At 58.0% G+C, this 12,449-nt stretch overlaps 5 protein-coding genes across 5 annotated transcripts; 3 read left to right on the forward strand and 2 right to left on the reverse strand.

The window, feature by feature from the left end:
• Positions 1-222: 222 nt before the first annotated feature.
• Positions 223-4,910, forward strand: FIBRA_04220 (uncharacterized protein; the record flags this gene model as incomplete). The annotated part of the gene is made up of 19 exons (XM_012326036.1): positions 223-382; positions 438-505; positions 557-619; positions 670-871; positions 929-1,057; positions 1,115-1,224; positions 1,284-1,299; positions 1,352-1,398; positions 1,456-1,665; positions 1,725-1,738; positions 1,789-1,905; positions 1,958-2,008; positions 2,075-2,241; positions 2,282-2,368; positions 3,171-3,309; positions 3,368-3,423; positions 3,485-3,601; positions 3,654-4,008; positions 4,058-4,910. The coding sequence occupies 19 exons, from the start codon at positions 223-225 to the stop codon at positions 4,908-4,910; spliced, it is 2,961 nt and encodes a 986-aa protein (XP_012181426.1).
• Positions 4,911-5,510: 600 nt separating this feature from the next.
• FIBRA_04221 (uncharacterized protein) lies at positions 5,511-7,976 on the reverse strand (the record flags this gene model as incomplete). Its single annotated transcript, XM_012326037.1, has 5 exons — positions 5,511-5,600; positions 5,663-5,868; positions 5,939-6,131; positions 6,189-7,599; positions 7,777-7,976. 5 exons carry the CDS (start codon positions 7,974-7,976, stop codon positions 5,511-5,513), a joined length of 2,100 nt encoding a protein of 699 aa, XP_012181427.1.
• A 715-nt stretch (positions 7,977-8,691) lies between these two features.
• Positions 8,692-9,700, reverse strand: FIBRA_04222 (uncharacterized protein; the record flags this gene model as incomplete). The annotated part of the gene is made up of 6 exons (XM_012326038.1): positions 8,692-8,856; positions 8,913-9,008; positions 9,055-9,112; positions 9,167-9,269; positions 9,335-9,617; positions 9,665-9,700. The coding sequence occupies 6 exons, from the start codon at positions 9,698-9,700 to the stop codon at positions 8,692-8,694; spliced, it is 741 nt and encodes a 246-aa protein (XP_012181428.1).
• Positions 9,701-9,888: 188 nt separating this feature from the next.
• On the forward strand, positions 9,889-10,449 carry FIBRA_04223 (uncharacterized protein; the record flags this gene model as incomplete). Its single annotated transcript, XM_012326039.1, has 1 exon — positions 9,889-10,449. The coding sequence occupies one exon, from the start codon at positions 9,889-9,891 to the stop codon at positions 10,447-10,449; it is 561 nt and encodes a 186-aa protein (XP_012181429.1).
• A 59-nt stretch (positions 10,450-10,508) lies between these two features.
• On the forward strand, positions 10,509-11,132 carry FIBRA_04224 (uncharacterized protein; the record flags this gene model as incomplete). The annotated part of the gene is made up of 4 exons (XM_012326040.1): positions 10,509-10,597; positions 10,664-10,728; positions 10,778-10,965; positions 11,031-11,132. The coding sequence occupies 4 exons, from the start codon at positions 10,509-10,511 to the stop codon at positions 11,130-11,132; spliced, it is 444 nt and encodes a 147-aa protein (XP_012181430.1).
• Between the last annotated feature and the right edge of the window lie 1,317 nt (positions 11,133-12,449).

Consider the following 12,449-nt stretch of genomic DNA (forward strand, 5'->3'; position numbering starts at 1 on the left):
TTCATCGGACGCATGGGAGCCATTATGGCGCCCTCGTTTCTGTCAAAAGACTGCGGCGACAATTACTTGATATCTGAATGCCTCCAGGACTTTGGTCACACCTCCATATACCCTGCGCGATACCGTTTCCGAATCAGAACTCGCAGGCTATTGCTAGCATCCTACAACTTGGGTTTCGATAGAGACTCTCGCTCGAGAATATTAGTCTAGACTCGGCGACATATGGCGACCAAGCATGAAGGATCAATCGAGGGCAGCCAGGATGAGACATTGTACTCCTCTCATGAGCACGACTTTGGCCGGATAGGACATCCGAAGGAACACATAGCGGTGGCAGAGAATGATGCATACGACGTATACGGAGATGAGGAAAGTGCAGAGAGTGAGCACTATAGCGGCTGTAAATTATGTCTGTGCTGATCAAAGCTGGTACAAAGTCAAGTACCGGACGATGGTCTGGTGGAAGGCCGCTGCATTAATGCTCGCTGAGACAGTATCTCTTGGTGTGCGTATTTTGGAAGCGTTAACTTCACTACTCTCCTCATATCTGTCAAAGATTTTATCAATACCATCTGTATTTGCAAGTCTGGGGATGGTTGCCGGGTGCATACTGGTCATCGTGCGTATTTAGTGTCGTCTCATATTTCTCTTTTCAACAACATTGCACAGAGTCTTGGGGCCATTGCAACTGCTACAGGGTATCTCATAGGCCTTTTCAAGTTACGCTATCCACATATACATAACATGGCCGATGCTGGCATGGTCCTCGCGGGTCCGATCGGCCGTGAAGTGCTTGGGGCGGCGCAAATTATTTTCATGGTGTTCCTTTGCGGTAGTCATGTTCTAACTGGCCTGATTGCATTTGACACGAGTAAGTTATCATACGGAGCGCTGTACTGAGATAAAACTGATGGGCTGATGGCTGTAGTTACTGCGGGAGCCTCTTGTTCTGTGTTATGGGCAGGCGTTACCGCGATCATATGTATCATATTGACAATTCCCCGGACATTAAACGGAATTTCGTATCTAAGCGTGGCTTCTTTTATCTCCATCCTGTGTATGTGACATCGTCCTCCCGCTGCAGACTAAAGCAGTTAACGGATTGATGATACAGCTGCCGTGCTCATTACGATGATTGGGGTGGGCGTCGCAGGCCATAAGGGCGGCGTCACCGCTCGCGCAAATTTGAGCTTCGCTAGCGCATTTTTGTCGGTCACTGATATTGTTTGTCAATTTCTCTACTTGTCGTCGGTCATGCAACTTATGTCCTGTGCTCTTCGTAGATCTTCGCCTATGCCGGTAATCGCATCTGCTCATATTTCGTCTGCAGCGACTAATACCGCTCTCGTAGGCCATGTTGCATTCTTCACTTTTATCTCTGAAATGCGCAAGCCGGAGGTAAGCAATGATTGTGGCGTGTTTTAGGGTGGGAATAATAATTCTTGGGCGTGATAGGACTTTCCAAAAGCCCTCTATCTCCTGCAAATTGCAGATACAACATTGTATTTAATAGTCGGAATTGTCGTGTATGCATATGCTGGAGCCGACACAGTGTCGCCGGCGCTGGGTAACACTGGGACAATACTACGCAAGATTGCGTATGGGATTGCGCTGCCGACCATTATCGTCGCCGGTGTCATAAATGGACATGTCTGCGCAAAACTGGTCAGTTGACGTTACCAAGCTTTTGTATCTTATGCTTGACTGCGTACTTTCGCGCTCAGGTGTTTATTAGGATGTAGGTGGTGTCTCACGTCGTGACTCACAAGTAAAGCTGACGGATATCAGTTTCCGCCGGGATGGGGTCAAGTCAAGGCACATGACAACGCACTCGTGGGTTGGATGGCTGACGTGGATTGGCATATGCTTTGCGATTTGGGCTTTGGCGTTCGTTATCGCTGAAGTGTGAGTACCCGCAGTGATTCTGATGCGTTCGTGTAAGCTGACACACCCACAGAATCCCGTTTTTCAATGATCTGCTTGGGGTAATCAGCTCCGTTTTCGCAAGGTGTGTGCTTAAGAAGTTATGACCCCGCGAACGTGTCATTGAATTATTGTTCTCGGTATTCAATAGTTGGTTCACGTATGGAATCTCGGTGAGTGCGACTGGATCCGATGTCGAGATCGATGTCATGACCGTGGGATCAGGGTATCTTCTGGTTCCATCTGACCCCACGATCAGAGTGGTGGTCTACACCACGCCAGAGACTGAAATGTGTATTTTGGGCGGGTATCATTCTGGTAGGTGGCACATCATTGACCTTTGCTTCATTCGCTCTAGACCCTAACCCTAACCTCATTCTGTTGCAGATGGGGGCGTTCATCATGGTGGCAGGGCTGTATGCGAGCATCGACAGCATTGTTGAAGGTACGACATCCAGTGCTCTGTGCAGAATAGGTGTCCTCATTCGAGTTTGTGTCGCAGGCTACCGTGCAGGATCGTTCTCAGGCCCATTCACATGCGCGAGTCAAGCGCTGTCTACATGACGCGTTGGGTTTATTTATCAGATAACCGATAGGATGTTCTGATACTTGGACTAGTTTACCCATGTGTACCTGCTGTCTGACGTTGTAATGTATGATGCTAGTAAGATTTTACCCAGATTGAATGTTGTCGATGGAGGCGCCTGCGCTTCGGGCAGTGCATTAATATGTCGCCAACGCTGTGTGCCGGTCGGGTCTCGTGTGATACGTTCTCACTGGCGTCTTCCGCAGGGTTGCGTTTCTGATGAGCGCGTTCTGTCGCTACCATAGAGTGGTGGTAGCTGATGAGGCAAGGATGGTGTTCGGGCTCTCATGGTCCTGGGCTTGCAGACGCCAGCGTGCGAGGGCGCGCCCGATCGTATGCAGTTCCCGAAATGGTATAAAGCAGTTGACTCGATCTGAGCAACCTCGGAATCCACTCAGCCGGCTCTCTGTTGTCCTTTCTCTCTTTACTCCTCGCACCTCACCCTCCCTCTGTTCTCTGACGTAGTACTCGCAGCGCCCTTCCCAGTACCTGTCGTCTGCGCGTCTAGATATACCGCTTATACCGCAGCTGGCGGCACCTGGAGGACTCTCCTTCACCCCCTCTCCGTCTCTGAACCCCGCTGCAATTTTTCTTCAGCCATCATTCCGGTATGTATCCTCAATGCGCATGGGCTCCGTACTGACTTTTCATGCCACTCCAGGAGCCATGGTTGCCTTGAAAATTCGCCCAGATGTCACTCCCGACTCACCACTAGAGGAGCAACCCGCAATTGGTATCATTGGTATGGGCTCAATGGGTGTGATGTACGTCAAGTACCTGGAAGCCGGTGGATGGAAGAAGTGAGTACGCCCCATGTCCGAGCCCGTAACAAGCGCTCATTGTGGTTCTATCGGCTAGGATATATGTTTGTGATATTCCCAGTAAATATGAAGCGCTCAAAGAGAAGTACCAAGGTACAGTTGCATCGTACTCGGCCAGTTTCCTGTCAGAGGCGGGACTGATTTCCGTTTGCAGACCACTCGTGCGTCACGGTTTTGCGCGACGGACACCTTGTGTCCCGGATATCCGACTTCATCATGTACGCCGTTGAGGCCGAATTCATTTGCAAGGTCGTGGAGATGTACGGCCCATGTAAGTCTTTCCGATCATCATTCTCTTGAGTCCTTACTCACTTTCTCTCCAGCAACGAAGGTAGGCGCAATTGTTGCCGGTCAGACGTCAGTCAAGGCACCGGAGAAAATTGCGTTCGAGCAGTACTTGCCTGAAGACGTGTTCATTGTTTCATGTCATTCACTACATGGCCCCACTGTCTCCCCTCTTGGTCAACCTCTGGTGAGCGTCCTCTCCTTTGCATCTTCTTCGCTATATGTGATATTTGAGTTCCAGGTCCTCACAAAACACCGAGCGCCAGATGAAGCGTTGACTCTCGTAGAGAATATCCTAGCACCGCTCAGGTCACGCTACGTGTACCTCTCCTACGAAGAGCATGACACAGTTACGGCAAACACACAAGCGGTGACACACGCCGCGTTCCTGAGGTGAAATAATTTACAATTACCCGCGTTACTTGCTGACGTATGGTATCAGCATGGGCACGGCCTGGAAGGACGAGCTCGAGTACCCATGGGAAACGGGAAACTACGTCGGTGGGATCGAAACGGTCAAGGTCAACATCATGCTGCGCATATATTCAAACAAGTGGCACGTGTACGCCGGACTCGCGATCCTCAACCCCTCTGCTCGCGTGCAGATCGATCAGTACGCGCGCAGCGTGACCGAGATCTATAAGCTCATGGTCGCTGGAGACGACGCCGGTCTACGCCGGCGTATCTACAACGCACGCGACCGCGTGTTTGGCAGCGGAATGAGTGACGGTCGTGCACCGATCCTCCTCTCCGAAGACATCCTCGACCGATTTAGCCTCGGACGCCGACCGTCTTCCGCGTCCGCGAAGGCGAACGGCATCTACAACGGAAACGGCGTCCCCAACGGGAACGGGAGCACCACGCCCGGCTCCCCCGGCTCGCCGCGCACGTCGCGCGCCAACTCGCACCTCTCGCTGCTCGGGATGGTCGACTGCTGGGCGCAGCTGGGCATCCAGCCGTTCGTGCACCTCGACCTCGCCGCGACGCCGATCTTCCGGATGCTGCTCGGCGTGTCCGAGTACCTCTTCCGCTCGCCGGAGCGCCTCGAGAGCGCGGTCAACGCCGCGCTATACGACACGACGTACCGCGCGAACGACCTCGAGTTCGTCGTCGCCGCGCGCGGGTGGAGCCAGTGCATCTCGTTCGGCAGCTTCGAGCTGTACCAGCGGCGCTTCACGGACACGTCCGCGTTCTTCGAGAGCCGCTTCGAGGACGCGACGAAGCTCGGCAGCGCGATGATGCAGGCGATCCTGGACAGCTCGCAGACCGACGGCGCGCATCTCGCAGATCCGTAGCGTCGACCCGGCCACCCCCGCCCCCAAAACGCCCCTCTGTGTGCTCGTCGCCCTGAGCAGGCCAAGACCCCGTGCTGAATGCCAGTACTGTACATATCTATCTCCCTTGTCGAAGGCTGTTCTCTCTTGAGGTCGTATATTATTATATGTAGCGCGTGCTCCACAGTGTATGATCTAGTCGTCGATAGCTTTGCAGTTAGATGAATGTACCATAGACCCATAGCCGTACACAATACACGTCCTAGTTCTTACTCACACCGTCCGTGCACGCGGGTTGCTGCCGCGGAGCACCGGGGCAAGCGCAGATGTCGGCGCGAAGAGACACTGGCATTGAGCGGCCGAAGGATATCGAATGATATGACACAGTAAGAAAACTAAAACTACCAGCGTGTTTTAACGGTACCTCCCGGACTATACTAGATACAGATGTTGTCCGCAGCGGGACTTTTGCTTCTTCATTAATCGTCGGTATCGTGCGTGAGCGAAGAGAAATGCAACGATGTCATGCATGCAAAGAGGGTGAGAAGGAAGTAGATGATAGGATGTATGTATGCAACGGGTGATGTGCCACGATAGACGGAGGCAATGTGAGGGGGCAAATCATGCCTTTTTCGCAACCCCGGAGGCTTCATACGCGTCGCGCAGGGTGCGGTGGAGAATCTGCTCGTGTAGGGCCTTGCCCGCGGGGACCTGCGGGGTGTGTGAGCGACTCGCTGCACTGCGGGCTGATAGAAGCGGCGCTATGGACATACCATCGGGAACACGTGCTCGTTCTTCTCGACCCTGCACTCCAGGAGCACGGGCCGCGCTTCGTTGTACTCCAGGAACTCCTTCATTTTCGCGGGGAGGTCGGCCGCGCTCTCGCAGCGGATGGCATGCACGCCCATCGCCTTCGCGAGGGCGACAAAGTCCGGGTTGGTCATGCGCGTGTGGGCGTATCGAGCATCATAGAACAAATCTGTGGCGAGTCGGATCAGTCAGCAGCGGCGATAGGGAGACGGGTAGCATATAAGGACGTGCGTGCGTACCCTGCCACTGGAGCACCATGCCCTGGAACTCGTTGTTGAGGACGAGCACTTTCACACCGATGTTGAACTGCGATGCCGTTTGCAGCTCCATCGCTGTCATGCTGAACGAAGCGTCCCCATCAATGTCCACAACTGTTTTGTGCGGCGCTCCGACTTTCGCACCGATGGCCGAGGGAAGACCAAAACCCATCGTCTGGATTGGAAATGCAGGTAAGCAGCTAAGCTAGCAAAGCAAAGGAGGAAACCGTACCCCAAGGCCTCCAGAAGTGACCAAGCTGCGCGGGTAGCGCCATCGATAGTACTGCGCCGCCCACATCTGGTGCTGGCCCACGCCCGTCGTCACGATCACATCCTCCTTCCGGTGCGCCGTCTGCCTGTCCAGCTCCTCAATGACCTCCTGCGGCTTCATCAGCGCGCCCGCGCTCACGTCACTCTTCTCGTACGTGAACGGATACTTCGCCTTCCACTCCTTGATGTCACTGAACCACTGCGTCCGCGGCGCGGAACGGACGAGGGGCACCAGCGACGCGAGGTTGGTGACGACGTCGCCGAGGATGGGGATGGACGCGTCGACGACCTTGTTAATGTTCTTCGGCTGGATCTCAAAGTGGATGATCCCGCCACGGCCCTCTGCTGCGGCAGCCTTGGCAGCAGGCGCGAACTGGCTGATCGTGCCCGTCACGCGGTCGTCGAACCGCGCACCGAGCGCGACGATGACGTCGGCCTGCTGCATCGCGACGTTCGCGTACGCCGAGCCGTGCATGCCCAGCATGTGCAGGCTCTTCTCGTCGAGCTCGTCAAACGCGCCAAGGCCCTGGAGAGTTGTCGTTACGGGGATGTTGCCCTGCTGCGCGAGCTGCTTGAGCAGCGTCGGGCCGAGCGACGACGAGAGGACACCCGCGCCGGCGTAGATGACGGGCCGCTTCGCATTGTTGATCAGGTTCGCCGCTTGCTGAATGAGGAGCATGTCGCTTGGCTGATCGGATGACTGTAGCGGGTTCGAGGGGAGGCCCAGGGGGCGCCCGGGCGTCGTCGCCTTGTACGGGAGCGGGGTGCGGAGGACGCCCGCGGTAATGTCTTTTGGCAAGTCAACAAGCACGGGCCCCGGTCGGCCGGAGGTGGCAATCTTGAACGCCTCGTTGATTCTGCGGGGGAGCTCTGCGACGTCCTTGACCATGACGTTCCATTTTGTGCACGCGCGCGAGATTCCGACCATGTCCGCCTCCTGGAATGCGTCCGAGCCGATGGCGGATGTCGCGACCTGGCCGCTAAAGACAACGAGGGGAATACCGTCGCTGAGGGCGTCCTGCATGGGCGTGACGACGTTCGTCGCGCCGGGGCCGGAGGTGACGAGGACGACGCCGGGCTTGCCTGTGACGCGGGCGTATCCCTCGGCCATGTGGCCCGCGCCCTGCTCATGGCGGGGGAGGACAAAGTCGAACTGGGGCGAGTTGTAGATCGCGTCGAAGACGGGCAGGATGGCGCCGCCTGGGTAGCCGAAGATGTGCTTCACGCCGTGCCGGACCATCATCTCGTGGAAGATCTGCCCGCCGGACATCCCTACAAACGAACTGTCGAGCGGGCCCTCGGGGTGCGCGCCGAGCATAGGCGGTGGGAGCTTCGTCGGCAATTGCGAGAAGCCAGGGGCTGGAGGCGGCCGTCTGTGCAGAATGCGTCAGTAGGTTGTTCAGCATCCGGAATAAGCTCTGTGCAGCGCTGGCGCCGTCTTTGGACGGCTAGGAATGCATTCGCACAAGACGATCTCTGCACTCCAGAGTCCAGGACAAGACATGCAGGCGATGGGCCCGATGAGCTCAGTGGAGGGAAAAGACACTCACACAATGCCGGTGGCGGTCGCCTCGCGGACGGTAGATCGGCTGATGTTGCGCGCATGCTCGCGCACTCTCGAGCGGGCCTCAAGCATGGACGAGCTCGCACTCGTGCTGGCGGCGGTCGAGCGGGAGCGGGTGAGGGAAGTGATGGCGCTGGCATTTCTGGGTGCGGACTGCACGCGCATTCTGGACGGAGCGAGGGCCATGGCTGCGGGGAGGGCGGCTGCAGCGAGCGCGGGGCGAGGAGGACGAGGAGGACGAGATGAAAACTAGAAAGCTAGCGCGGGGGATGTATATCCTGGGGGCCCTCGAGTCATTCGCTGGGTCAGCTGACTCATTCGCCACTCCAGTTGCCTTATGGGGCAGGTCCTACATTTCCATTTTTCGCCCATTGTCTCTCATGCATCACGCGTGAAACAGCGTTCATGGGCTGGTAATATGCACTAGGCCGTTGAAGGCGGTTTCACTCTACGAGTATCGTCGAGTGTGTAGAACACAGTGAGCAGCCCGCAGAGATTTACCTATGGCGACCTGCCAGCGTGTGTACTCACCCACGCGTGAAATAGCGTCGTCGCCAATCGGAATCACAGCGTGCGTACCGAAGAAGAGAACGCTGTCCACGTTCGCACCGGTGCCACCCGTGCATTTTACGTCCACTGTGCTAGCTTGCGTTAGCAATTGGAACTTGGCGGTGACAGTCAACCGGAGGAGCTCAAGTAAGGGCAGAGGTAACACCTGATGTCGCAGGCTCCGGCTTGGATGTGGGGCAAATAGGCCCTGTCGGACCTGCGCGTGCTGATGAGTTGACATCACGCTAGCCAGGCTTGTCCATCACACCACACAGAGTGGTTAGACCTATGCGTTGCATTACAAGCAGTTGTACATACTGCACGTCGGTCTAGCCATGCTCAGCGAGCGTGGTCATTGCTCTGGAACAAAATGGTACCCGCCCTCGCGCTGCACGGCGGTGAAGCCCACGGACGCCAGCTGCTTGCCGCTCGCGTCAGTCAGTGTGCATTCGACGCGGTCACCGGGGACGATCGCGCCGACGCCTGAGGGCGTACCCGTGAGTACAAGGTCCCCTTCCTGCACCAGCAGTGAGCATCGCGCGGTGCAGACACCCAAGGGAGGGGGGGACGCACCTCGAGGGTCATGATGGAGGAGACGTGCTCGATGAGGCGGGGAATCTTGAATATCATCTGGTTGGTGTTGCCGTCCTGCTTAGTGACACCGTTCACCTGCGCGTGGTCAGCAACGGGGAGCGAAAAGGTGGCGCGCGCGGACCTTGAGGGTGAGGGTGAGGTTGTCCGGGTCCGCTACGGCTGATTTGGGGATGTACGAACTGCGTCGGGATGGAATTTTAGTGCGATTCGGGCGGAATCTGTGGGGAGCGTACCTGATGGGCGTGAATGTGTCAAAGCCCTTTACGGCGGTCCAAGGGTGGCGGCGCTTTTTGACCTCGTCCTGCATATTCCTCGCTGTCATGTCAACAGCCAAGGCTTAGAACACACATCCCACGCCGCGTTAGCACCGATGCTCGTCTGTTACGGGAAGCCGGACGCACCATAGCCAGCAATGTGGGCGTCGGCGGCGGCCTGAGAGACGTCGCGACTGGTCTTGCCGATGACAAGGCCGAGTTCAACTGCAAGGCAGGTCGGTTTGGAAGGTGATACGAGTGAGAGGGCAGACGGACCTTCGTAGTGCGCTGTAACGCCGCGGGGGATCTGGACGTTGCCACCCGAGGGAAGATAGCTGGTGGTGGGCTTGAGGAAGAACATGGGCTCCTTGGGGGCATCGTTGCTAAGTTCCTTGATGTGCTCAGCGTAGTTGCGGCCGATGGCGACTATCTGGTGCGGTGAGTGGGGGGAAAGCGGGCGGGAAGGGAGATTCGAACCTTTTTGCCACGGAGGACAAAGTGTTCCGCAGCCATTCTGGGCACGGGGGCGTGGCTGAAAGAGCGAGCGACGAGCCTGCTTGGCGGGAGAAGAGAACGCGAGGCTAGAGCGAACATGTGGGGGGACGGAGAGGCTTGGGAGGGAGGAGGAGGACAAGGGCGGGGAGCGGACCGCCGCCCAAGAGGCTTGGGTGAGTCAAACGTGCTGAGGGAGGGGCACGGCGATGGCCGGCGGAGATGAGTCCGCGAGACTGGGCGTGGGTTCCGGTGGCGGACAAATTCCGCGCAGTGAATTTCATGTTGATCCCCCTCGGCGTGGACGCTGCCCGTCACGCCTGAAGATTCGGAACGATGGTGATACGGTGCGGAGGGCATCGTGCGCAGTGTGGGAGGGCCACCAGTGCCAAGTCGCCGGGGGAGCGGATCGCAGACAACAAATATTCGTTGCTGCCATCGCCGTCGCCGCCGTCGCCGCCGCCGCCGCTGCTGTTGCCGTGTCCGACAGCCATGATCGCAAGGGGAGGTCGACGCCGACGCCAATGCCGATGCCGACGCCGGGGAGGGCCGCGGATGGCCCGATTGGGCGGGGGGAGGGCCGAGGAAGCAGAGCGGACCGGCGGCCAAGGTGCGCTAGGCCGGAAGTGGAAGGGACGGACGGCGGCCTGGCGGGCAGCTCGCCGTCAGTGGTCGCAGTCAAAGGCGGCGGCCTCCAGCTGTTCGCTCCTTGGCCTGCCAAGCGCGTCTCAGGCGCTGCCCTCTCTTGGCATCCGCCTCCCTTCTTATAGCCTCCCCCTCACCTCCCCTCTGCCCTCTGCCTTTCTTCGTCGCCCCCCTCCCCGCCCTCATGTCCGCCCCCGCCGTCCTCGCTGCCGTTCTCGTCGCCTCCCATCTCGTCTCGGCCGCCCCGCTCGTCGACCTTCTCCTTCCCAGAGAGTCAGTCTTTCCACCGTTTACTCCACCGCCCGTATCTCATCTCGGGCCGTTTCTTTCTTCTTTCAGTGAAGCCGATTCTACCACTGCCTCCGAGAACTCTAGCTGGGTCATCGCCGTTGTAGTCATAGTCGGTGAGTCTCCTCTTCACCCCTCCTCGCGTCCTCCTCACCCTTGCTCCAGCCCTTGTTATCCTCGGCGTCATTTCCACCGTCCTCTACGTCTGCATCATGAACCGCCGCCGCAAGCGCGAACGCCGTGCCCGCGCCGCTGCTGCCGCGAGCAGAAAGGCCCGCCGCCACCGCGATCCCCGCCGCTCAGACTCCTTCGCCTCGTCCTTCTCCGACGAGTTTCCCATAGGCCTCAGCCCAGTCCGTCTCTTCTGTCTTTTCCGTAGTCTGTTACTGACCTGCCTGCATCTCCTTTCCATCATCAGCCATCGCCTGCCGTTACCGTCTCTCAACAGAGCTCACCTCGGTCTTCGCGCAGCATATCTCCCGACATGGTCAAGCAACAGATGCCTGTACCCGTCCGGTAGCACAGCCAATCTCCCCTTATCGCTCCTTTCTCCCTCGGGACCCTTTGCTTGATCGCTCGCATCCTTCATCCCCTCTCCGACGCGGGCTCGCCTGACAGGATCCCCTCAGATACCTCGCACTGCCTCGCCGACGTCACCGCCGCCCGCGCCGCCACGCATACACGAATTGCGCCTTGCACCCCTACCCCACAGGACTCAATGCACGGCCGGTGCACCCACGCGCCGCCACAGTCGACATTCTAATCCGCACCTGCTCTCTAGATGCCGCGGGCCTGCAGAGACCGCGTATACCAGCACGTACCGTATCCGTATCTAGCCCGCACCGTTACTATCTGTATACGCTACCGCTGATTCACTGCCCATACGTATGCATGTCGCCGTGTTCCGTACGACTGTCACGATTTACGAATATTTGAATATCCCCCTCGAGCGTGCACATGGTTGTGCTGTCCATCTATCTGTCTATCAGTGTCTGACGTGGCCTGGGGCTGTCTGCCGGGGACCACGGTGAGTTATCCACTTGACGCTCTCTCGGTCTTGTTACCGGCTGCGCGAGAATGATCTGAGCGAGCGTGTAAACTGCGGTGGCTGCATTCGATCGCAATCTGAATCATGCCGCAAGCGGCGAACACTGTCTCTGCAGTATATCTCCCGAGCGCGCTCGCTGAGCCCGCTTGCCCAATATTTGGCTCCGATTCGATTGTGTTCACGGGGGAGGGCGCGCTCGCGCTCAACATATTATATACCTTAGAAACGCAACCCCGTAGACTCGATCCAGCGCGTAGCCTCCATACCTATCTGCGAGTAACAGCCACCGCGACCACCCCGGATCGGCCAAGACGACACCTGGTCCGAGTCGTATGGCACCCACCGGCCAAGAGCCCCCAGCACGCGCCAACGATGACAGTCGCCGTCTCGGCGGCGATTCTAGTCGGCCCAAGAGTCCACAAGCATCATACAAGCACACGGCTAAGAAAATGGAATACAGTACACACACCGACCTGCGCACATTTCCCCCGCCACTATCGGAATGGCGCCACTACTGGCCGCCGCGCGCGCAGCCCTGCACTACACTTACACACTTTTTGCGAGCCTCGCCCCTCACGGCTGCTCCTTCCCCGCGTCCCCCGCGTCGAGCGAGCCCGTGCTCGACGTGCTCGCGAAGCTCCAGCTGTCCGCGACGTTCCCCGCCCCCGCCTCGCCCTCGCTCGCGCTCTGGAACTCGCCAAAGTCCCCGAACGAGTCGAACGACGTGTCCTCCTCGAGCCCGTCGCCCTCCGCGAACCCGCCGCCGCTCGCGCTCGCGCACGTGAACGG

The sequence above is a fragment of the Fibroporia radiculosa genome (genome assembly GCF_000313525.1).
Source record: "Fibroporia radiculosa TFFH 294 genomic supercontigs, scaffold2732, whole genome shotgun sequence".
In the NCBI taxonomy this organism is placed as follows: domain Eukaryota; kingdom Fungi; phylum Basidiomycota; class Agaricomycetes; order Polyporales; family Fibroporiaceae; genus Fibroporia; species Fibroporia radiculosa.